Source organism: Salvia miltiorrhiza, chromosome 5 (genome assembly GCF_028751815.1).
Source record: "Salvia miltiorrhiza cultivar Shanhuang (shh) chromosome 5, IMPLAD_Smil_shh, whole genome shotgun sequence".
Classification (NCBI taxonomy): Eukaryota; Viridiplantae; Streptophyta; class Magnoliopsida; order Lamiales; family Lamiaceae; genus Salvia; species Salvia miltiorrhiza.
Window position 1 is genome coordinate 19,086,741 of NC_080391.1, and position 25,160 is coordinate 19,111,900.

The following is a 25,160-nucleotide window of genomic DNA, read 5'->3' on the forward strand; positions in this document are numbered from 1 at the left end:
TCAAAGATATTCTCACGGGGAACGAAGGAAAGGAGACACGAGCGGAAGAAGTAATTCATTTCAAGCCAACGGATGAGGAGAAAGCTTGGATACAGGGGGCGGTTACCGGTCTTCTGAAAAAGGAGTTCTTATGGGAAGAGGTCAAAGACGAAATCATAGGAGAATGTTCGGGGAAACTGAAAGTTTCGACAATTGGAGGGAATCTCGTTCTCATTCAGAGTGCATGCGGAGATCCAACTGAAGAAATCCTTAAAGAGATGGACGAATGGTTTCGGTTCTGGTTCTCGTGGAGTAGGAAATGGAAGATTGGCGATGTTTCGCATCAAAGAGTGGTCTGGACCAAATGGGTGTGTGTGCCTTTACATGCATGGAATCCTCGTTTCTTCAACGATGCATGTGCTAGCTTTGGTGTGGTTCGTAAAATTCATGAAGGCACCGCGACAAAGGAAAAGTTCGATGAAGCCTTCATTCAGGTTGCCACGGGCCTCCATTCATGCGATAGAATTTTGGATTGCGTGATCGAGGGGACGTGTTTCAAAATGCGTGTCGAGGAGGTCCGAGATGCACCCAATCTCTGCGTCAGATGTCAGGCGGAGGAGGAGAGGACGGAATCGGACTCCGATTGGTCTTCGGAGGATGTCTCAACGGGGCCGGCAGATGCTATTATCGAGGATGACGAAAAGCTTTTTTACAAAAGCAGCAGCGTTTCATTGTCCCAACAAACAGTCTCTTCGATTCCAACATCGTGTGAGGGGGGTAGAACCGAGGGCCCAACCGAAGAGCAGTCCAGTAAAGAAGAGGAAGGCCTACATCATATACAGAGTGGCCCAGGAGATAAGGAAGCATTTTCGGCCCAACCCTTTTTTGACTCTTGCGGTTTGGTCTCCCCGAACCCCCAAACAAGTGGAAAATCAGCGTCTCTTTTTGTGGAAGAAGTCACAGTGGGAAGGGAAGATGGATTTGCGGGAGGTCAGGTGGGAGAGAGTTCATCCTGTCAAGTTTTTGCCAAAGAAACGAGGCTTTCAGCCGAGTCTGGATCGGAGAAAGACAAAGAACGCGAGGGCCAACCACGACAGTCAGAAGATGAGGAGAGAAGCCTTTTTCTTCAGGAAATCACCGAGAAAGAAACCGCTGGTAAAGCTCTCGGAAATAACAAAAAGAAACAGAGCAAGAAATCGAAGAAGGTGTGCCAATTACAGGGACAAAATAACGGATGGAGAAACTTCATTGCGGATATGGAAACCGAAAGTTTGGTAATTTGGAAATTAGGGAAAACTTTGGGGCTTTCAAGCCAACTTACAGATCAGGAGATGGCAGCGCAAATTGAGGGCCAAGAGGAAGGCAGCGTGAGGACAGAAGCTGGGAGTAAACCAAGTAAGTGTCCATGAATTTTCTATCATATAACATTCGGGGCCTTGGGAGTATTGGGAAACAGAAAGATGTTAGTGAGATTGTCAAAATGCAAAAGATTGACTTTTGTTGCCTTCAAGAAACAAAAATGACTGAGTTTGATTCATCGGTGTGTAACTCTTGGTGGGGTATTGATAATTTTGATCTTGTGGTTCGGAATTCTGAAGGGCGGTCTGGTGGTTTGGTTAGTGCTTGGAATAAAAACGTTTTCCAAGCTTCTAGCAAATGGGACGTCAGCGGGGCTGTAGTGGTGAATGGAAAATGGGTTCAAGATGATGTTGTGTGCTGCATCATTAATGTCTATGCACCAGTTGGTTCGGAAGAGAAATCTAGACTTTGGGATGTTATAAAAAATATAGTGGAACAAAATGCCGATCGCGGTGTCTGTGTGATGGGGGATTTTAACGCAGTGCGGAAGTGGGAAGAAAGAGTTGGAAGTGGGGATTCTTATGGGGCAGCAGATGCAAGAACCTTCGACAGTTTTATCGGTGATAGCGGCCTTACAGAAATCAGATCCCAAGGGAGAAAATTTACGTGGTATAAGCCGAATGGGATGTGTAAAAGTAAACTGGATAGGTTTCTGGTTAACGACGCGTGGCTGCGTCAATGGGAGGGGTCGATGGGACGTGGTCTGCAGCGCACCATTTCGGATCATTGCCCTATTGTTTTGGTGTCAAAAGTAGAAGATTGGGGACCAAGGCCTTTCAGATTCCTCAATGTGTGGGGGACACATCCGGAGTTTGAACAACAGGTTAGGAAAGTGTGGACGGCGAACGGAATGACGGGATGGAGATGCTTCGTGGTCAGTGAAAAATTGAAGAAACTGAAAACGGAACTGAAAGAATGGAATAAATCCACTTTTGGGAATATTGATGAAAGGATACAGGTTTTGAAGATTGAATTGCAAGCTCTTGACCAGAAAGATGAAGAGCATGGAATTGAGGAGTCTGAAATCATTCGAAGAAATGAAATCCAAGCGAATATTTTCCTACAGCTGAAAGACAAACAAAGGGTCTTGCAACAGCAAGCCAAGGTTCGGTGGCTCAAAAGCGGTGATCTTAACACGGGATTCTATCACCGAGCGATTCTTGGGAGAAGGAAAAAGAATGAAATCTTGGGATTATACTTTGGAAATCAGTGGGTGTCTAATCCAGGGGAGGTCAAATCCAAAGTCCGGGAACACTTCGAAGTCTTCTTCAAAAAAAGGACACGGAATCTGCCAAACCTCCCCAATGACTTCCTCAAGAAAAAACTCTCTGATGAGGAGCGCAATTGGCTGTGTAGGGAGTTCGATTTGGAGGAGATCAAGGAGGCGGTGTGGAGCTGTGGTGGCGACAAGAGTCCTGGTCCAGATGGGTTCACGTTCTCCTTCTGGAAGAATGCATGGTCGACAGTAAAGGATGATCTTCTCCAAGTTCTGAAAGAGTTTTTCGAGAACGGGAGGATCCCCAAAGGAAGCAATACTTCGTTCATTGTACTTATCCCGAAGAAGGAAGGGGCAGAGAAGCTGGATGAGTTTCGACCGATCTCCCTGATCAATAGCTTATACAAAATCATTGCAAAAATCCTTGCAGGGAGGCTGAAAATGGTGATGGGGTCTATTATCTCGGACAAACAGTGCGCTTTTATCAAAGGTCGGTTCATTCTTGATGGAGTGGTTATTCTCAACGAAGCAATTGCGGAAGCAAAGAAAAAGAAGATTGGTCGTATTTTCTTCAAGATCGATTTTGCTAAAGCTTACGACTCCGTTCAATGGGATTTTCTTGATGCTTTATTCGGTCGTATGAACTTCGATCAGAAATGGCGGAATTGGGTGAAGGGATGCCTCGATTCGGCGTCAGGCAGCGTGCTGGTGAACGGATCATCCACAGGTGTCTTCAAAATGGAACGAGGTCTTAGGCAGGGGGATCCGTTGTCCCCCTTCCTCTTTTTAGTCATCGCCGAAGGGTTAAATGCCCTGATGGAGAGAGCTACTGATCTCCAGCTCGTGGCTCCGGCTGTTCTGGGGATGGATAAAATTTCTGTGTCGCATCTTCAATATGCAGATGACACAATCTTCCTGTTGGCAGCTAACGAGGGGAATGTGACTTTTATTAAAAGGATCCTTCTTCTCTTCCAATTCCTTTCAGGGCTCAAAATCAACTTCGACAAGAGCAACTTGATGGCAGTTGGTGTCGAGAATGCGTGTTTAAGGAGGTGGGCAGGTTATCTCAACTGTAAGGAGGGATCTCTTCCTTTCAATTATCTCGGTATCAAGGTTGGGGGACGGATGAATAGCAGTGTGGAATGGAGTTGCGTCGTGGAAAAAGTGTTGAGGAAAATCAGAGGTTGGAAGAAGAAATCTCTTTCTTTGGCAGGGCGTATCGTTCTTGTGAAGTCGGTCCTTCAAGCCATCCCAGTGTTTCAATTGTCTTTTTCCTTCATTCCTAAATCGGTAATTCACGACCTCAACTCCGTTTTTGGAAAAATTTTGTGGGGGGGAAGTGGCGTGTCTAGGTCTATTGCTTGGTTCAAATGGAAAGACATGTGTGTCGACAAGCTTCAAGGGGGATTGGGATTTCGAAACATTGAATGGTTTAACAAGGTCTTGGTATTAAAATGGGTGTGGAGGTACTTGGTCGAGAGGGAGGCGCTGTGGGTCAGGGTGATTAAATCCTTGTACGGGGATTTGTCAAGAGGGGTGGGAGGGGAGTGGAGGGTGGAGAAAAGGGGCGGGATGAAGGGATGGTGGTCGAAAATTGTTGGGAGAGCAGGGAGGGAGGAAGAAAAGTGGTTTAGTGGCAATATTCAAAGGATTATGGGGAATGGTAGAGAGGTCAGTTTTTGGGGTGAGACGTGGGTGGGGAACAGCCACCTCAAGATCCTCTTCCCTAGACTTTTTAATCTTAGTCTCTTTAAAGATGGTAATATGCAGGAGGCTGGGGAATGGACGGACGAAGGATGGGTGTGGGATCTCAAGTGGCGAAGGGAGCTGAGGGAGAGGGAGAAGGAGATGGAGGAAAATTTGATGTCAGTCATTGGGACGCTTTCTCCTTGCCTAGAACTTATGGACGGCTGGAGCTGGAAGAACGCAGCGGGGGGGAACTTCTCGACTAAAGCGGCCTATGAGGAGTGCGCAAAGGCGAAAGGTGATCATTTTGGGAGACACATTGTAGCTAGTGCCCAAATGTGGACGGCACCGGCTCCTCACAAAGCAAAAGTGACAGCTTGGAGAAGCATTTGTAACAGGCTGCCAACCTGCGAAAACCTTCTCAAAAGGAATATCCTCATCCCAGCCGAAGAACAGTGGTGCAATGCATGTGTGTGGAGGGAGGAAACATCTGAACACTCTTTTCTTCATTGTCCGAAAGTCGATCGCGTGTGGGACAAAATCCATCAATGGATTGGAATGGAAACGGCTAAACCACAAAAAGTCGAAGATCATTTCATATCTTTCATTGGAGGAGGAAGAGGTAAAAGAAACAAGAACTTCCTTAAAGCTCTTTGGATTGGGACTGTTTGGCTGATCTGGAAGTATAGGAATGAGAGTAGGTTTGAGAACAAGAATTGGGAGGTGTCCAATCTTGTTAATGAGGTCAAAGGGAGGCTTTGGAGCTGGAACAAAATATTCCATGTTGTCGATTTCAATATTTCTTTTTCTTTGTGGTGCTCCAACGAGTTTGCACCACTTGTTTGATGTTTTTGGTACTCCTAGTACCACCCCAGTTTTTTAATGAATTTTTTATTGATCAAAAAAAAAAATATATATAAGAGATTCTCTATTGAAACTATCATATATGATGTGAAAAAAATGGATAGTATATCACTCGATCCTATGAATAATTAAATATGAAAAAGTATAATTGTGAAGTATAAAGAAATTTGAAATTAAAATAGATGTTGACGTGACATTGATGTGACACTTGAATGGGGAAGCACCGGTGGAAGCTCTTACTTTTTTGTTAGAATTTATTTATTTGTTTTTCCCTAAAAAAGTCTTTATTGACTGATTTTTTTTTTGACAAAATTCTATATTTAGTTTGACTTTTGTTAGTTGGTGTAGTTTGGGTGAATAATCTCCCCGCGTTTCATTTACTCACTCATGTCATGTCACGAAGACGTGTGAGAAGTCATATTATGTAAGTATAAAAGAATGTTAATTGGCATTATTGCTTTGATGATGGATAGCGCGGTGCAAAAGCAACTGGATGCAGCGATGCCATGGGTGGGCTTATACATCGCCGCAGCTTCTGCAGTCTGCACTCTTGCAATGGCGGCCGACGCTCTCAACAGCTTCCGCCGCAAGAAGCTGTGGTTCCCCTGCAAATACACCTCTCTCAACGCCGCTTCCTTGACGGTGTTAGCCGTGGCGATGAAGCTGCCCATGGATCTCAACACCGTCATGATCAATTCCGAGACTGACGCAGCTGCAAAGTTCACCAGCTTACTCTTCATGTGCACAAGCTCTCAACACTCTCATGCCTTCTCTGGGCTCCATGAACGACAACGAGCTCCTCCCAAACATGGTCGCCGTAGCCGTCCTCGTGATCACCGTCACGGCTAACGTGGCCATTCACATCATCGAGCTGCAACGCTACCAACAAAAAGCAATCATCCCTTCAATTATGATGTTGCTTTCTCTTGTGATGCTGGTTTCTATGGCGCTTAGCGTGTCAACGATGAAGAGGAGCCTGAAATGGAAGTACCAAGAGAAGCACAGAGAAGCTTTAGAGGAAGAAGAAGAAGAAGAAGAAGAGATGAAGATGGATGATCAGAGAAGACGCATGATGAAATATTGGGTGATGGCAGAGAGCAGCTGCCCTCAGTTTGTAGTGGCACGTTCTAACGTTTCCGCAGCTTCATCTCTCATCTCCTCTCTTTTTTATTGCATATATACTTTGGTTCAAGTGCTTCGTGGGGCAAGAACAAATGCAGCGGGTAAGTCACTCTATGGAATCTCTACCAAATGGATTGTACATATTCAGTCTATTGGGTTGGGAATAGCCGTGATTGTGGCTGCGTTGAGATGGTTCGTCGCCGCCGTGTTCACGTGCACAACCACATTTTCCGACACGTTCAAGATAGAAAGCTACTGGATTCAGACTCTCAACGACTGGAGAAACTCTCTCTTGGCAGGCTTCAAAATTGGGCCAAACAAATGGGGAAAACATCTTCTTGATGCACAATGGTGTGTGCTAACTTTCTGCATCGGAGTTCAGTGTTGTGTTGTCCTTGTAAGCAAAACCCTCGTCTTCTTTTCTGGCTTCATGGTCACTCCATTTGCATCGTGCTTCTCTCACATGATCAGCAAGTTTGCGAGGAGGGATGATGGTGCATCATCGGATACCAACCTTAGCCGTTACGTTCTGTTACTAGACGGTGAGGCGGAGCTGCCGGAAAGCTTGGTGAGAAGCATGTGCGGTGAGGCTGATCGCATGATTCAGATTGGCAGAGAGAAGAAGCCCTCCAACCTTATAAGTCTTCTACGCAATATTAATGTTGGCAGCTCTAATAACCAAATTACAAGCCTAGTTTCTGATCAAGATTGTTGGACGCTACAAGTGGTGACTCTGACAAGCATTGCAGTCGCGCTTCCCAATATCTCCGAGCATCAACGCAAGCAGTTGTTGAGCAGTGTGAGCCAAGGCCTCTGTCTCGCAAAGATTGTTGAGAAAACTTTGGATACAAATGCAGAGCTTAAGAGCATTAGGAAAGCTGCAAGTGTTACTTGGGTGGAAGTGCTGGTTTACTCCAAGTGGGTAGAGATCGATCTCAGAAGAGCATTTCTACAGTGCAGAAATGGCGAGGAGGTCGTGCAAGAGCTCTCCGATAAAGCCTGAGACATTGTTATGGAGTTGAATGCTCTAAACTGGGCTGTAAGAGCTGTGGCTGCTAACTCCATGTACACAATTTGTCAAACTCTTCTGTTGTCCTCTTGTAAAGAGGAAAGCTGTGAGGAAATGTGGGAGAGGTTATGTGTTACGATTGGAGATGTTTTGGCAGCTTGTCTGAGCAATTTGCCGCTTGCTATAACCAAAATGTGTCACCGGAGTTGCAGTTTATGAGAAGAGCGTTCGTGAAGCATTTTTGCTTCTGGGGAAGACAGAAGAAGTGGTTGGAATTGTTCGACGACTGGCGCCAACGCCCTTCTATAGGTGATGAACAATGAAGAAGCATATGTTGAAGAGTGGCATGCTTTTCTTCACCGAGATAAAGATGATCAAGCGTGACGCTGAGTTGGTCTAGTGGTGGAGTGATTATGCATGAAATCAAGAGTCTTGAATTTAAGTCCACCATCACTCGATCATTAAAATTAGCAGTTCATTCATCTAAAAGAGATGATCAAGCTTGGACGTCAGGGATGAATCACTATGACAGTAGATTGGTGATCTCATTAGAACTCTTGCATAATTGCACATGAGATCCTTAATTTGTTCCAGTCTTGGTGTTTTCCATGCTTAATTAGAAGTTTGAGAAGTGATGTGGAGATAAAAAAAATCTAATGTAATATATTGAAAAATATAACTACTTTAATCAGTGGCAGGAAGTGGTAGAAGATGTCAAGGAAGTTGCAGTCGAGTTGGAAGGACTGAAGCAAAGGTCAGCTTCACCTCAAAATTACGAGTATGGCAGAGAGAGCCATTCCAGTGAAATTGCTGAGTCTCTAATTTCTCCATTGATTTCATAACCAAATATTCTCAATGTATATTGCCCCTTGAGTTTTGTCTTGTTCAATCTAGAAAAACCTTAAGGGGTCTGTTGTAATGCTCAAAAAGTTTGATTATCAAATTGGAGATAACAAAGAGTTGGTTTCCCCAATTTTCAATTTCAGAAACCCTAGTAACCCTATGAAAAAAGAATGAGCTTGATGCTGTGCATAAGATGATTCCAGATTTTGCAAGCAGTTGAAGTGGTTTAGAGCTTTACGGCTTACATTTGTATTGTTGGTTTTTTTTGGTGATGTACTATTTTCTTTGCCTACTCAAACAGACCAGGAAGCTTCCTATGCTATTTTTTTTCTTCTTCTAATAATGTTTTAAAGAATTCAAATGATGCTCCTTTGAGTTGTGTTGTATCCCTCAATAAAAATCAACATACAAACAAATACATATTCAATAGGATAGGGACACCCAGTATGTGTATGAGGAAAATAAATTATACTGTAGTAGAAATAGGGGATGCAAAATTGCTTCCTTCCTGGGAAGCAACAGCCGATCTAGCGGAGCAGAAGAAATGAGGCAGCCTCTGTTATAGCTTTTTCCTTTTTTATCTTGGTTTCCTTTCTTCTTTTTTTCAACTCTTGCAGGAGTATTTTTTTTATGGACTTTGTAAAATTTAGAAAATGGCCATTGCATTCTCAAATGCTCATTTTTTTTTTCAATTTGACAAATGTGGTGTATTGCAGCAATTTTCCAATCAATAAAGTTTGAGTTTGAGTTCATCCTCGATTTTAGCATAATTATTTGAATTTTTTAATTATAGATTATTTAACCATTAGTAACTTCTTAATTAAGTTTTATGTGTATTTTTATTTCATATTTAAATTAACATGTTACGTGAATTTAAATTACTATTTTAATTTAAGTTGTATGTTGTATTAATTTCTCTTTTAATATTATCAGAGTTTGAATTTTATTACTTACTTTTTAGCACATTTAAATTCTTTTAATTGTACTGTAATTTTACAAGTATTAATTTGTTAAGATAAAATTAAATTTTATTCAAGTTAAATATAAATATAAAATCAAGTTATATGTAAAATGTGTGAAAAAAAAATTGAATATTATAATAATGTGGTTCATAAATAATTATATTTAGAGAAGTATGGAGAAGTATTCTAGGGGAGGAAGTTTGGGTTGAGGAAAATGTATAAATGACCTTGAATCGTTGATGTGGCATGACAGAAAGAACCAACTTATAGTGAATGCTATCAAAATTTGTGACAGAAGGAAACAACCATAGTGAATGCTATCAAAAATTGAAGAGATTTACAAACAGAAAGGGTTAGAAACGTACGAGTGGCACTATATAATTTGCAATAATCCAACATCTATGAGTGAACTAATAAAATAATCATTTTGTCATTATAAAAATAAAAATAGCCATCAAGATGAAATAGTCATTTTATATTTATGGATGTTTTTTACCTTTACGATTGGAAAATGACTAGCTTAATATGTTAGCTCATAAGACGACTGTAGCGAATAAGACGACTTCATCTTTAAAAAAAAAGACTAATACTATAAGATAAGCGAGTTTTTGCTAAATATTCCAACTAGACCACCAAATTACGCATTTACTCAACTGCCAAAAACAAATCAAAATGAAGCTGAAGGAAACACGCAAATTAGCAACTAGAAAAATAGATTTACACTAGTCATAACAATCTTCAATCAAGCGTGCAAAATCTACTGCAACAAACAGATCGGCTTTCAAGGCAGTAAAATCTTTCTTCCGCATTATCGGCTGAAACTCGAGAGGAAAGCCCAGTTGCTACTATACTTGGGGAGGTCTTTGAATAAATCAAATCATGAGACTCCACCAAAACAGAAAGGAAGAAATAAGTAGGAAAATGATTATGACGAACAACTTTTTACAATCATAAAAGAGAAACTGAATTTTACCGGCTGCTCATCTACATAGACGCCAGTAGATCTCTCATTTCTGAAACAGGAGGGATGGACTCAGTTGGATAAATTTTAACGACGAGCTGAGCAAAGCTGTCGTACTTGTCAAGAAACTCCTTCTGTCATTAGTTTCAGATATATCATTAAGACACTTGAGAACGGAATTTCCACCAATTTATTAGGAATGACGCACATTTAGATAGCAAAAAACCTTGAGTCTATGTAGTTCATTCAATTCATAAATGTCAACATTTTGAAATTAGATGAGAAAATCATAATATGAGTTGCAATTATCATTATCAAAGATAGATCTGATCCACAGTACATGTCGAACTTCTGAAAGTAGGTCAAAAGATGGGACACCCAACCAAAAGACCAAACAGAAGGGCAGAGGGGTAAGTAACTCTTTGATAAAATAGGAAGGAGAATATCATTTAGGTGTGTATAGAGTTTTCTTATTAGTTATTTATAATATAGAATGCATACATTTGACTGAGTGATGTAACATTTAAAGTTATTTGCAAGAGGAATAAAGAGGTTTATCTTATTATTCTTATCTGTATCTGAATGTATTTCTTATGTCACTCTAAATCTCAGAATTAAAAATGAAGAATAGTTAGGAGCAGAATCATATCACGGTAGGCTGGACACTACATTATAAGACCAAACTCATAGTGACTGAGGTTAGTCTGTATACAGAGAGCATCTGGAGCAGGCATGTAGGTTTTTCACACTGCAAACCCATGGAACACAGTATTGATGCCATTGCAACGATAATTTCAAGTTTAAAGGAGATGACCTTTCTGTATAACTAAAAAATACCTTGCACTTATCCCATAGCGAAGGCAACAGCTCCTCTGAGGTCAAATTCTTCTGTAATCTTTTATACATTGCCCCGATAGACTTATCAACCTACATGTTGTAACAGTTTGTGTGAGCGGAGATTGTTCTAGTCAGATGCCAAATCTCAAAGTCAGTAATTAGTCATACCCCAGATAGACTTGATTTCACAACTTTGCGCAGATCCATTTTTGACAATCCAAGCTGGAACGGTATCTGAAATTATGCATTATCTCATGTTTAGTCTCGGAATATTTAGCAAGAAAAACTCTGGAGATTAAAAGACTTATAATGATGAAGACATGGCATCAATTAGAAATGAAGCTCGTATGCATCTCATATGACTCATACACAGGAGCATGTATTGGAATAACTATTAGTAAAGGCAACATGGGGTCATGGGGTTCTTTTTATTGTGTAATGGACTACTATAGTCCTATTAAAAAATTAGATAATTATGATTACCCTGAAGTTCAGAATAATTGCACCTTGCCACCCTAAACTTTTATTTTTGGACCAGGGGGAGAGGGGAATTCCACGCATCAATAGGGTAGAAACGTGATGTCAATCCCTAAAATACATAAATCAACTATAAAAATTAGTCTCCATAGAATTCCGGCAAGATCTACGAAAATCGCAGAAATTAGGATGAGGTTGAGGCCGCAAAATGAAAAACACAATGTTTGGGTGGCAAATTGTAATCTTTATCCCCACAAGAAATATTGGAATCTAGAGTGAGAAAAAATGTCATCAAATTTATGCTGCTAGCTAGGAGAAGACTTGAAAACATGGGTGGGAAGAGAATCTGAAGAAGAAAGAAGAAAGAAAAATAACTAAAAGTATAAAAGCAGTGTGATCTACAAGGCATCTGCTTTAGAGTTACCTCTTCTGGTGTAATTGTGTACATGAGGTCCTCTATTCTGCGAGAAAACTGGAAAAGCCGTTCAAATTGCTGCATTGGAAACATTAAATAAATGATTCAGTATGTAAATTCTAAAAAATCAAACCAATACAAAATTATGACAATGATTATGATCAAATTCATAGCTTAGTGATGTGTATGGATTTTCAGAATGGGGAGTAAGCAGCTTGTAGAGATCAGTTATACTCCCTCTGTCCTAGAAAAATAGTCTCAATTTGCCACTGGGACGTCCACAAAAAATAGTCTCATGCCATTTATAGACACTACCCCACAACATATGAGCTATTCTACCACATACGACCTATTCTACCACATACGACCCACCACTTTTATCCTCATTATTCACTAAACCACTATTCCTAAAGTGAGACCCTTTCTCCACTCACAATACACTTAATCACTTTTATTAAAACTCGTGCCACTCTCTCCTAGGACTATTTTTCCAGTACGGAGGGAGTATAATTTTCTTCCTTTTCTCTCTTGGCACATATTTTGATTCAGTATAGGACATCGCGCATAACACCAAAGCTAGGGGCTTCCGTGTGCGTGTGTTGACCTAGTGGTAGGAGGTTAATGCCCAAGACATGAGGTCCTAGGTTGAGACCTCTGTCGCGCGGTTTTTGAATTTTTTTTATTTACTTATGTAACTTATCAAACAAAAAAAAAAGATAGGGGCTTCCAATAAGGAGGTGCTTGGTATGATGGAATGGAGGAGGAATGGAATAGCCATCCCTACTCCATTCCATTCATTTGCATGGTATAATTTTTTCTTAGGAACCACCATTCCTACTAGATTAGGAATAGCCATTCCTTCCTCAACCCATGGTAGTAGCCATTCTTGTAGAATATTATTGTATATAGGTTTCCTTATAAATCTGTAACCCTAGTTCTCCCTATATATGTGCGAGTATCTTGTATTTTTTTTCTAAAAACATAATACACTACTCTTCCTCTATCCTACATGTCTCAATACTTCACTACTCTACATAATATTTTTGCTCAAAATGAATGACTAAACCCATGTGTGTTGAAAGGAATGGCTATTCCCACATCATTAAGGAATATGCATTTTTGCATTAGGAATGGTAATTTCCTTATTTCAAAATATTTTAATCATAGGAATGGAATGAACATGGGAATAATCATTGCGTTCCTATTCCATTCCACCACATCAATCTCCTCCCTGGACATGCTTAGTATGATGGAATGGAATGAGAGGGGGGGAATGGAATGGCCAATACCGTAGGTGGAATGAATGGCTATTCCCATATAAGTAGGACCGGTGATTCCAAATCGAATGATTCCAAACAAAAAATATAGCAAATGAATGAAATGGAGGTAGAAGTCACCATTCTATTCCTCCATTCCATCGTACCAAGCACATGTAAGATGGAATAGAATGGAATGACAAGGGAATGGAATGGAGGGGAAAGGGAATGACAAACCTTTGGAATGGAATGACTAATACCATGGTAGGTGGAAGGAATGGCTATGCCCATACAAGCAGAAATGGTAATTCCAATGGAATGGTGATTCAAACGAAGGAATGAAATTGAAGTAAGAATCACCATTATGTTCCCTCCTCCATTCCATCATACCAAGCAAGAAAGTTTTTGAAAGTTGAAGTTCTATTGGCTAATTAAGCAAGAAAAGAAAAGGGGCACATAAGATGGAAAAAAGAGAGAACTGCAAGCATCTTATGGGATGCTAAACGTATGACTTGTATGATTGAGGATCATAGATAAGACCTTTTTACATCAAAGAGAGGACAACTTACATATAAGATAATTGAGTTTATAAAGCGTGTGCAGGCCTGTTCATAAGCTTCACTTGCTTGGTGATAAAACTTTGCTAAAGTGGGCACGACATTGGCCAGGTCATACAGACTGCACAGTGTAATTAGCTTGTAAATATAATACTTCCTGACGATAGCTACAAAAAACAAATATTAGGCATAAAAAAGTAACAAATAACATAATGTGATTCAGGGAAGGAGCGTACTCTGATATCAATACCTGTTCTGAAATGCTGCATAATTTTCTAAAAGCAAAATATCTGCATACTTTGGGTCTGATTGAGCAATTTTGTCCAATGTAACAAACATTACAGTTACCTGCCAAAATATGTTTTACACAGTTCAGAAAATTTCAATTCATACATAAACTAGGGAAAGGTACTTTTGACTTAATGAATATATAGTATTAATAATAAATCAGATTACCTCTAAAAATAACAATAACAATAATAATAAAAATAACTAAATCAGATTAGATGGGCTACTTCTTGAAGTTGATCCTGAAATATGATTATAAGTTTCGAATAATAATGTAATGTCATATTTCTCCCTTTCTTAAAAGATTCTAGAAGAATCTGGCTCCAGGATCATTGACAGCTTCTACACCATAATTCAAATAGAACTGGCACAGCAGGCACATTTCAAAGATAGAATAGCAATTAGATGGTTTATCACACTCTTCTCAATCACAAACAAATATTATATATCATATACATCTTAAATTAGATCAAGGATGAATATACTGAAAGAGGTAACTGAATATCACTATTAAAACCCATAATATGTACGCCGTCCCCCAAATGAGTACCCATTTGAGAATGACACTGGTTTTAAGAAATCGATTGAGTGTGTGGGATTGGAATAAGGGTCCAACTTTTGTTGTGAGCGGGTTGTGTGAGGTACACTTACCAAAAAGGGAAATGGGTACTCATTTGGGGGACAGAGGGAGTATCATATATCAGAATCTAGCAGAAATAGGAACAATCAAATGAAATCATATAATTTAAAGAAAATGATTTTAAGAGAAGCACTTACAAACTTTGTGTAAGCCCGATCAACCAAATCCCTCGACTGTCCTTGTATGTATTGCTCCATACGTGTTGCAAGAGTAGCAAATCTACGCCAAAGCTAACAGTAAATTCATGTCTGATAGAGAAAGAATTGTTGAATGCCAGAGAAACCCACATTAATACACATGGAGTGAACAAAGAAAGTTCTCGAAAGAAAATTTTAAGAACTCAAAGATACTCAATTCCGTACAAAAGAAATTAAGAAAGTCAACTAAGAAATTCAAGTTACAATTTTCTGAACAAATTATACATCCAACTTTTTGAGGCGAAATTATACATCCAACTTAAGGTCTTGCTTGCTTTCATTTATGAACATAGGTACATAATCCCATTTGAAGTAGCCAACTTCAATTCCAACCATCCTCATTAACTATGGACTATGGAGACTATGACTCAACCCCTAATGTCCATCCAATATTGTCGAATTTGCTAAACTGGACCACACTCAACATTGTTATCCATAATATAAGCACATAGGTATAGCTTATCTGAGTATGACGAAGCATAGTGCTGGCCTGAAACCTGATCTTAAATATCATCTAGTTACATGCAGCTTGCTACCTATAGAACTAGTCTAAAGTTTGTGTTTCAGCTATCTCGAAATGGGCTAAACAGTCCACAACATCCATTAGTAATTTAGTATGCGAAAGCAATCCAAAGCAAATACTATGTGGACAAGAATGAGAGTATATTCTTACAATTAAAATGTCGTACAGGAAGCAATTGCATAGTTTTAAGTTTTTTGTCCTCAGAAAATATAATGGTATCGGCCAAACAATCATGCAATGATAGAGGATGTAAAATGGGCACTACAGCTAACAAATCCAAAATCCCATTGTCAAAGATAACAAAATGGATTTTGTACGATTTTTAAAACTTCAAAGATCTTGAGGTTGAGTTTACCTTGGTATATATGACAAGACTCCCACCTGTCGAACATTTCGCTCATTTCTCTCAATCTGGTGGCAAGCTTCATCCACAAACTGGAATACAGCAAACATGTTTAAGTGGATGAAAAACACCAGTCAAATTGCACCATTTGTATATTATGATAGTTCTATATAACTATACTTGACTATATAATAGTTATATATGACTAAGTTGAGGACAGATTTTATAGCCAAAACTAAATCTTGATTTTTTCTATTCACATTCCACAATGCTGCAGTTAAAATAGTGATCTAAAATTCATCATAAGACCTTCTACAAGATATGTAAGGATTTGACAATCTTAAGCATATCTCTCAGAAAGCATAAACACGGAGTTTGATTTAAGCTTCAAGCTGGATAGTATAGCTTCAGCCTCTTTCATCACCTGAGCAAACTCCCTCCCCCCCAGATAAGATGTGAACCTTATAATCAGCTAATTCCTATTTTAGGTTTCCATAGCACTTCAAGCTCATTGGGAGATTGGTAGAAATTAGTAAACCCTTTTACATATTTTTGAAAACCATACAGAAGCATAGACCCCTTTGTTCTATTTCATGAATTTTCTTCTCTTACTAGAACATAAGAACTTACACGACTGAACTGTGTAGAAATTCTGTTTTCGAGGTCATCCAGTAAAATACGCACGAATCCTGCCGCATCAGCTTTTTGACCAGAAATATAGCGTTCTGTTATACCATGCATAGATATACAACGAAGGGGGTCGATCTTGTACGCCCAGTCCACAACAGCATAGAAATCTTCCTAAAATTTAACAGGAAGAAGAAAAAGGGGAAGATCCATAAGAAATGGGAACTTAAGCTATATATCAGAGAACTAAAACTTGCAGATTACAAATTTAAAATACCTGTATTCCATCCAGCAAATCATGAAGTGATTCATTTAAAGCCTGCAGATCTGCAGACTTTTTACCTGCAAAATCGTGAGGCGTGATGTGATGACCATGTCCCAATGGGCAAAAGAAAAACTGAAGACCAATGGAGATTACCATCATTTTCATTATCATCAATATCCATGATGCCCAAATCATCATCATTTTCATCATCAGTAAGTACACTTTTGTTGCCATTGACAAGGCCTCCAGGAGGAACAAGAGCTGGCACTTCAAAGCACATGAAGTGCGCGAAGAAAGAACTCTGGAGTTGAACAGCAATAGGATATGTAAGAAGCAAGCATCTTTTCAAGAAAGAGAAAGCAGCAAAATTAACAAGAGATTGAAGTTTGAAGGAAGCTCATTATAACCTCATCCACTAGAAGAGGAATAAAAATGGTCAGCATTTTTGCATATGCCTCCGAAACTGTAGATGTGTCTGCACTACTAGCACTTTGATTAGATCCCGCAGAACCATCTAGCCATACCGTCGGATTCCTTGATGCCTTAGTACTAGCACGAAGTTCATTTGCAAACTCACGGGCCTGGGATGGAAATCATAACTGTCTTCAATATTAGAAGTCTAAGGTAAAATTTGATGTATAAAAGAAAATAAACAAAAAAGACTTATCAAAATGTTCATGTAAAAATCATATTAAAACAAATAGCAAGAACAATATCTTAGTATCATGTTTTGAAATAATTTGCACAACATTCATGGTTTGCAGACTGTTCATGGCAGATAATACATTCAGAACAACGTCAAGGAAACCTAAATTTCATTAATGTTATAATTCATCCAAAAGAATTACCCATTAACTGGAGAATGTAACTTTGGGAGAATGATTTCCATTAGGAAATTTCCCCTTCTATTTGGACATCCTTAACATGATAGAACAATCATAATTTGGGATAATGGGAGTATCTACGAAATACATATTCTGAGAAGCAGATATATCCAGCGGGACTGAAAGCAATCCATACATAAGACTATTATAATTCTAATGTGGACAACGTAACACTGAGGTCAAAGACCAAAACCATTTACAAAATCTTTCTAGATGACTTGCAGCTGTAGTTGGATACCCGATGATAAATTAGACAAGAAAATGAAGAGTCATTTAAAATATCATCTGTGTCCTGACCTCTCGGCGTAGAAGCAAATTCAGAGAGCTGCAATAAGCTTTCCTCAATGGACCCAAGCAATTTTTATCTAGAGTCTGCAAATGGAAAGGGGAGAAGGCAATCAACAAAAGTCCCAAATAAAAGCATGGTATGAAGAAAAAATGTAGCTCACGACTGTAAGCAACAACATCAAACAAGAATTGTTGTGGAACGGGCTGTTTTACTGTACCTTCAAGTGTTGCAAGAGGCGGGCGTATGTTCTGCACTTGTATCTCAAATCCGCATGATCAGGCCTCTTCAGTTGTCCGCGCTGTTAAAGACCAAGATGACAGTAAAATTACAATCATTGTTGCTAACCAATAATTATTCATCAACAGTATCTTTGCACGGAATACCTGAGAGAAGTAACTCTTATCACTTATCATGAAATCCACCAAACTAGTAAAATAGTTCCTCAGGAATTCGGATGCTCTTTTGACAAAATTGTTTCTCAACTTGTCAAGTTCTGCCCGCTTCTCCCTAACCTGTTCACCGCCATATCAAGTAAGGGTGCATTTACGTTGGTTGTAAAATTTTTATTGGAAAATGATGGATAAGAAAAGATGAGAAAATATTATCTTTTTCTACTTTCTTATCATATGTTTACTAGAAATGAAAAGATGAGAAAATGTTGGAAAATATTTTCACACCACTACCCAAAGATAACATTATCCAACATTGGAGAGAAAATGAGCTGCCCGAGAAAATATTTCACCCTGCCCGGAAATTTTTTTCTATCATAGTAAACATGTGAAAATGGTGGAAAAGGGTGAAAATATATATTTTCTCTCTTTTTCCATCAAAGTAAACGGACCCTAAGAGCAATTATCTGAAAATCTGTCAAACAAAACTAAGCTTTATCAGGGAGTATCCTTTAGCAGTTTCAATTTAGAAACTAATGATTATCTTCAAGTTTGCCCCGAGAAAATCACCTATCGGAACAAATAAACTGTAGTTCACTTAAGAGATTATCCAAAAACTATGGCCAGAAGAGAAACTTCGTAAATCTCAGAACAATCCAAACTCCTTCTCAGTCTAATATATGATGCTATAGTTTATGAATAACTACAGTGTGCAATTAACCTTGACAAGAAAGTGAAAGATTAAAGGCATAAAGCTTACATACAGATCTCATGTTTGCATAGGTATGATCCAAATGGGGACCTTCAAGGTTTCTTAAAGCGTTTGCTAGCCATTCACAAGCTTCTATGTTCTGAAGCATGCGAGCCTCATCAAATGAGCCCCCTGTAAGGCATGTCGCGTACTGCATTTGAAAGGAAATATAACAAATTAAAAACTAAAACTCTCACATGTACAGACTTGAGGCAGGGGGAAGCTATAGTAAAGATAATACACTCAAAAATTCTAAAACTCTCACATGCATTTGAAAGGAAATATAACAAATTATAAACTAATACTCTCACATGTACAAACTTGAGTCACAGGGGAGCTATAAGACACTTAAAATTCTAAAGCAAAACGCACATTTCACAAACTAAAAAAAGCTATGAGGAAGGACCTCAGATGGGATACGCAGTCTTTCAAGAAGCTTATCAAGTTCTTCAATCAAAGATTTATTATTTACTGACTGCATCTCCAGCTTGTTATTCCGCGTTTCAATCTGCAGGCCACCAAACATAAAATACATTAGCAAACTAGCGATAATGCACTTGTCTCATAGAAGAATTAGGAAAATAACTTAAATATAAAAGGTAATAAACAAATCAAAATACATGGACTGGATTATTTTTAGATCCATGGTATGTACTTGGAACCAAGCATAAGCGGCAAAATACGGCAATGGGTAACATGATATACATAGTCAGCATATATTTTGTTCTAATCACATCTCTCTTGTTCAAATTAGGACAAACATCCGCGGAAAAATCTGGAGTACGTGAATACATTAGTAGGTCACAAAACAAACTTTTCCATATCAGATTACAGTTTGTAGAGATCTTTACCGACTCTATGTCCTCCCTCATGTGGCGAAGTTTCAAATTGAAAATGCCAAGCCATTCATCCATGTCCTCCACACAGCTAGTAGCTGACTCAAGCCCCTGTAACACCTGCAGGAAAAGAAAATACAAATTTATACAGATTGCTAAATACAACAAAAGCACAATTGAATCTAGCCAGAACAGGAACGAAAAGGGGCACCACTATGCAGCCTTGCAGTGTTCCAAGAGTCTTAAGTATATGGAAATTCCAGAAAAAGAATAGATGCCTCAAATCAATAGGATCTCATAACTAACCTCATTTATTAAAGGCTCGTTTTCTAAAATTGAATGCACATTTGCTGCTTCTAGCGCTTGAAGCTCTCGTTTCAACCGCTCAGAAAATGCCTCAGCTTCACCGATCCCCATAACATAACTGAAAAGGTCAATGATTACCAATAACCTTAGCTCTAGGTCAAATAACACAAAAGATAGAGAGAAAGCCTACCAATAACCTTAGCTCTAAGGAAAACTGTTGGAGAAAAGGTGTATGGAGATATAATAACAGAAATAGTAAAACAGTGCACTAACTCAACCCATATAAAGTTTCTGAAAGCATGCGGAGGAATGACCAATGTCAAACATTATTTTGGTAGCTCATAGTCCTTGCAAATAAATATAATTGTAGCTTTATTCCATAATGACAATATTATTATGGCTGGGGATTAGTGAACATGGTAGACCTTGCAGTCAAATATTAACCATGAACATGAAGATAAAAGAACTAACTACCCCTTCAAATATGAGGCAATGTTCTCTAGCACCAAACCATGTGAACAATGGCAAATACCAAGAAAATAATTAACTTGGAAATGGCAAATACCAAGAAAATAATTAACTTGGAAATAAATGTTACAATGGTCTACTGTGGTTGGTCATAACCTAAATCCTGCTATTTGCCCCGACGAAGTACAAGATAGTCCTCCCAGTGAAAGTATAAAGAAAACACAAGGAAACAACAAAGTAAACACAAGGAAACAAGAATCACTAGGTCCATCAATTTAAGACGGTGAAGAAAAAATTAGTAGTATTTTTCACTTTTAATTTCATATAACAACAAAGTATGAAAACGAGGGCAATAATCATTAAAAACTACTGCTGATAACAAAATAACTATCAACTTTCACTTAAAACTCCAGGCCAATTTGAAGGGGATTCTTTTTTTGTTGTGGAGGGAGTAAATTGTATTGGTAAAATGTAGAATATTTTATAAGTGTTAATTGTGAATCAAAATTCCTAACATTTAAACAAAGAGGGTATCGGTTTCCATTATCGAGAATTTGTATGAAGCATCAGTATACTCAATGCATGAACACAACCTAATTGATAGGTTATACAATCATACTGAAGGATTTTCATGTTCAATCTTTTTCCTCTTTTAATTTGCATACACTCATATAAAATGCTAATTGTTTTTTCTTAATAATATCTTTAGGTTGCAAATAAGAATCCATTATCAATGGCCTCCTACCATGTCCCAGATCTATTGTAAGTTGGACAAACCAACTTTCTGCACCTCAACTCACATTAGCATTCCTATATTCGTTGATGTTTAAAGACTCTTATCCTTAGAAATCGCTACCAGGTGCCTTCTAACTCTTGCATCCTTTTTGCATGAAGAATTATATGTCGCAACTTATTTCTAGTAAAAATTGGATTTCCTCCTAACAAAGATTGTGGTATTGTGATGCTTTCTTTGTTCCACTTGTAAAAATTGCATTGCAACAGTAATTATAACCAGTTCGACGAGATGCTAAGAGCTCAGCGCTAGGAATTATGGTTAGCTTCAAATAAAGTACGTACGTTCCTAAAAGAGCCTCCATATCCTCTTCCTCCACTTGAGATACAAGTTCTCTTTCAACAGTCACTTTTGTGTCGCTTTCTGCGACTGCAGCCACAATAGGCCCATCTTGAAGGGTACCTTGTTTCTTAGAAATGGCTGGTGTATTTTCCTGTAATGAATACAAAATAAACTCTAATCACAAAATATTATGATTATCAGAATCCATAGTCTTGTATACTATACAGATCATATCAACTAGGCAGAAAACTATAAATTGATGTATATACAAGTTTCTCTTATGATAGAGCTATCTGAACAATTATTCTTTAAGGACTGAGTATCATAAAGAGGTTCGTCCAGGCATGCATAGTTATCATGATATTCATAAAATCAACTTGGGAAGAAAATGGAACAATAAGCAAATCCTAAAAGAATAATCAGTTCACTGAATGGGCTGTGAAAGGAACAGCAGTATAAAAAAACAGTGCCCCAAGTCCAAGGGTTGAACGATGTTAAATAGCATTTGTTGACTATGGTTGACAAAGTGATGGCAATATTAATAACCAAATTATATCACACTGCACCTTAGCCCAAAGAGCCATCTCCACAACGTCTATACCAACAACTTTAGGAAGACGACCCACCACATCCTTGCAGATATTTAAGATGCAAAGCAGTAGACGGTTCCTACAACACCAACAGAAGGGGGAGGAATCATCAGCAGAGGAGGAAGAAAAAGAAGAAAGGCATATCATAACAATGACTGCTTGATGGGGTGTACCTGTCATCAACATTGCGCATTGTCCACTGAGGTGGGGCAACACTCTGATTTCTGAGGTTATCAAATCCCTTGATAAACATGATCAGCATTAATCACTTTCACATCATTTGTTTCACAAGGATCATGAATTTATAGAAGAACATATTTGTAGCAAAGATGCATATAAAGGCTAAGGAGCTACTTACCAACATAAAAGTACATCCACTTGGATCATTTGTAACAACTTCCACTTTTGCTAGATGCTTCAGCTTGTATAGTTTCGCAGGCTATGCGTCAAAGAAAATAGAATATAAGCCAAAACATACTTCAAACTTTCAAAACAAAGTGATATGCCTGAGATAATCAAAAAGGTGTCAAATAAGGTTAAATATGCAAATTTCAAATTCAGTTTTCTACCCGGGTAGTGAAATCTATCACACTGCTCATGATTACTTTTTTGCTCCCAGATTATAAGCTTGAGTTGTTAAAATTGTTATCTCTATATTCATGACACCATGTAACTATTCTATAGTGGATGGCGGAAGAAGAAACCAACAGTATATATAAACAAAGATAATTTACATCACGAAACTTTAAAAATAAGATTTGATACTTACTTCAAGAACACCTCCAGTGGAATATTTTAAAACACGAAGAAAAACTGACGCTCTTTGGCCTTTTGCCTTTGCTGCAAGCAACATATGAAAGAATTAGCCAAATATCAATAGATGAACATAAAGTGATCAATATTTTATTCATTCAAGAATAAGAACAGAGTACTGATATAGTTCTACCAAAATAGTTACTAATGAACTATCTACACTATGGAAAAGAACACATATGTCGCTAATCAAGATCAGAGGAAAGGCTTGAAGATGATCAATAAACATCATATAAGAACTTTATAACTGTATTCAAGAAATTTTATTTAGCTAGGGGATGAGAACAAATTTTCACAGTACCATTAGCAGCAAAAGTTTGCAAGTAATTTATTTCAAACAATGCTAACAATACCAACAGGCCCAAAATTGAAGCAAACACATGTTTCCCCAGCAGCGTTTCGACAAACCATTTCTTTATCAACTGACCAAGTTCAGCCTAGCTTGTCAAGCTAATATGAGTATGAAATGTGTCTTTCCACGCATATCCAGAACATGAGTAGGGTCATTTCATCCTAGGGACAATCTTCATACAAATAGCAAATGACACGTGCATATACTACGAAACCCAGTTACATGAATTAAAACATAATTTCCCCAAAACCCAGTTATATCCGTGAACATTCAAAAAACTAAATATAGCAAAGTTGATATTGATATGTCCATATAAAATTTCTGATGCTAACTAAAACTGACTTTGACAATACACTTCCAAATTAAGCTAAATTCAACTTATGCCAAACCTGGAAACCTAACAGGGGATAAGATCGTAACATGAGGCGCTCAATGCTCACAGCCAAAGCTAGTCTTAGCCTTAGTTTACTAAAACACAAGCACACCGTATAGGCAAATTACTGTAACTGTTTCAGTAAGTTGTCCATCAATTTTCGAGTTGATCAGAATCCTTTTGTTCAAGAAGCCGACATCATACTAAATCAAGTCCGTCTCTAATTTTCTTACTAGTACGAAGCTAATCATCTCCCAAAAGAGCGAGTAAAATTAAGCGATAGAAGAATATGTGGAACCGAATCAAATAACCATACTCGAAATGGCGAGAACTCGGGGCTTGGCCATGTGATTGCGTCCTAATTTTCCGGATTTGGCCCAGATCCCTCGGCTCTTGGCCACCCTGATCGACATGACGATCTCCTGCTTGGTATCCTCGATCGCCGCCGCGCAGGCTCTCCGTAGCTCCTCGTCGTCGGCGCTCGACTTCGCCATTGTTGCTCAGCTCCGAAGAGAGAGAAAATGATTTGGAAGTTGGGGTTTACAGTTATGAGGCAAAGGAGAAAGGCTGGTGATTGAGGAAACCAACAGCAATCAAAGTCAGACGGAGTCAATAAATTGCTCAATTGTAAGAAAGGCCAACGAGGTAGAAAAGACTCTCCAATATTTACATTTTCTTTATTTGGATTTGGATTTTCTTTTATAAAAATATGTGTCTATGCGTATTTAATTAAGTTTCAGCTTTATTTATTAAATATTTTGAAGCTCGCAAATACTTGAATTTAATCGAGTGTAAAGGAATTTTCTAAATTTAATATTTTTTAGATTATTTTTTATATAATTAAATGTATTTATTTTAGAATAATATACTAGTATTTACTAAAATTCATTTTTTTCTAATGATAGGTGGAAACACTAAAGTGAAAAAATTACCTACACACAAGCAAGATTTGAACTCAAAACCTCTCACAAAAAAGAATCTTTGAATATCTTAGCTTTGCCACTTGAGCTAGGCCTCACCGATAATAGAAAGTGTTATTTTTTAAAACTTAATAAATACGCTATCCGATAAAACTTGACACTAACTCATTAATTTCATGTGTATTCCTTTCAAATTATCTATTATGAGAAAAATTGTCAACCCTAACTTAAAGGAATTATATTGCTTGAAGAATTGAAAATTTGTCAACACTAATTTAAAGGAATTATATTGCTTGAAGAATAGTTGAATGGTGTTTAAGTAGCTGACCGGTGTTTTATATAGTTTTTCTTGATTAAGTAGACATGTATGAGAATCATAACTTCAATAATAATAAATTATTTTTTGCATGGGAGAATATGAGTTTGGGCGATATAACCATTTTGGAGTAAAACTTCGCGCGGAGAACTTTCCTATATAATATTTCCTTTATCCATAATATCATCGTTATCACTTTTTAGAGCATCGTTGCGGGTGCAATGGCAGGATCGAATCCGGCCTATCGCACCCGCCACCGTTGCCGCACCCGGGAGCAATGGAGATGGAGCAACTGGGCGCACCGAGTGCAATGAAAGGGGGTCGCAACACGCGCCCTTATCAAGCAAAAAAAAAAATTGAAAAATTGAAAAA

General features: G+C 38.3%; 2 protein-coding genes across 4 annotated transcripts; one reads left to right on the plus strand and one right to left on the minus strand.

Annotated features, from left to right (window-relative positions):
• Nucleotides 1-5,456: 5,456 nt before the first annotated feature.
• Nucleotides 5,457-8,208, plus strand: LOC130986547 (uncharacterized). The gene is made up of 2 exons (XM_057909985.1): nucleotides 5,457-7,774; nucleotides 7,928-8,208. Exon 1 carries the CDS (start codon nucleotides 5,868-5,870, stop codon nucleotides 7,227-7,229), a length of 1,362 nt encoding a protein of 453 aa, XP_057765968.1. The 5' UTR covers nucleotides 5,457-5,867; the 3' UTR covers nucleotides 7,230-7,774; nucleotides 7,928-8,208.
• Nucleotides 8,209-9,713: 1,505 nt separating this feature from the next.
• LOC130986548 (exocyst complex component SEC3A-like) lies at nucleotides 9,714-24,217 on the minus strand. 3 transcript variants are annotated; one of them, XM_057909988.1, is made up of 26 exons: nucleotides 23,869-24,192; nucleotides 22,784-22,854; nucleotides 22,373-22,453; nucleotides 22,188-22,255; nucleotides 21,991-22,093; nucleotides 21,427-21,575; nucleotides 19,882-19,999; nucleotides 19,591-19,695; nucleotides 19,146-19,247; nucleotides 18,753-18,890; nucleotides 17,983-18,111; nucleotides 17,817-17,897; nucleotides 17,608-17,682; nucleotides 16,834-17,007; nucleotides 16,580-16,727; nucleotides 16,439-16,503; nucleotides 16,165-16,335; nucleotides 15,547-15,626; nucleotides 14,609-14,690; nucleotides 13,794-13,891; nucleotides 13,556-13,664; nucleotides 11,740-11,808; nucleotides 11,007-11,072; nucleotides 10,839-10,928; nucleotides 10,014-10,135; nucleotides 9,714-9,925 (listed from the first exon to the last, which is right to left on the minus strand). In XM_057909988.1, the coding sequence occupies exons 1-25, from the start codon at nucleotides 24,044-24,046 to the stop codon at nucleotides 10,025-10,027; spliced, it is 2,661 nt and encodes an 886-aa protein (XP_057765971.1). In that variant the 5' UTR covers nucleotides 24,047-24,192; the 3' UTR covers nucleotides 9,714-9,925; nucleotides 10,014-10,024. The 3 variants fall into 3 exon arrangements, 2 of the variants coding, with proteins under 2 accessions (XP_057765971.1, XP_057765969.1); XM_057909986.1 differs by having other exon boundaries at nucleotides 9,714-10,135; nucleotides 23,869-24,217; XR_009089299.1 differs by lacking the exons at nucleotides 9,714-9,925; nucleotides 10,014-10,135; nucleotides 10,839-10,928 and adding an exon at nucleotides 13,224-13,413 and having other exon boundaries at nucleotides 11,005-11,072; nucleotides 23,869-24,195.
• Between the last annotated feature and the right edge of the window lie 943 nt (nucleotides 24,218-25,160).

What these genes read in the sequence shown, in the direction of transcription:
- LOC130986548 (XM_057909986.1), bottom strand. Translation starts at nt 24,046, where the DNA reads ATGGCGAAGTCGAGCGCCGACGACGAGGAGCTACGGAGAGCCTGCGCG. An exon ending in ATTTGCTTCTACGCCGAGAG is followed by an intron (nt 17,008 to 17,607) that starts GTCAGGACACAG and finishes TTTCCATCCCAG; the next exon opens with GCCCGTGAGTTTGCAAATGA. An exon ending in TAAACTCAATTATCTTATAT is followed by an intron (nt 11,809 to 13,555) that starts GTAAGTTGTCCT and finishes TTTCCAATGCAG; the next exon opens with CAATTTGAACGGCTTTTCCA.
- LOC130986547 (XM_057909985.1), top strand. Translation starts at nt 5,868, where the DNA reads ATGCCTTCTCTGGGCTCCATGAACGACAACGAGCTCCTCCCAAACATG.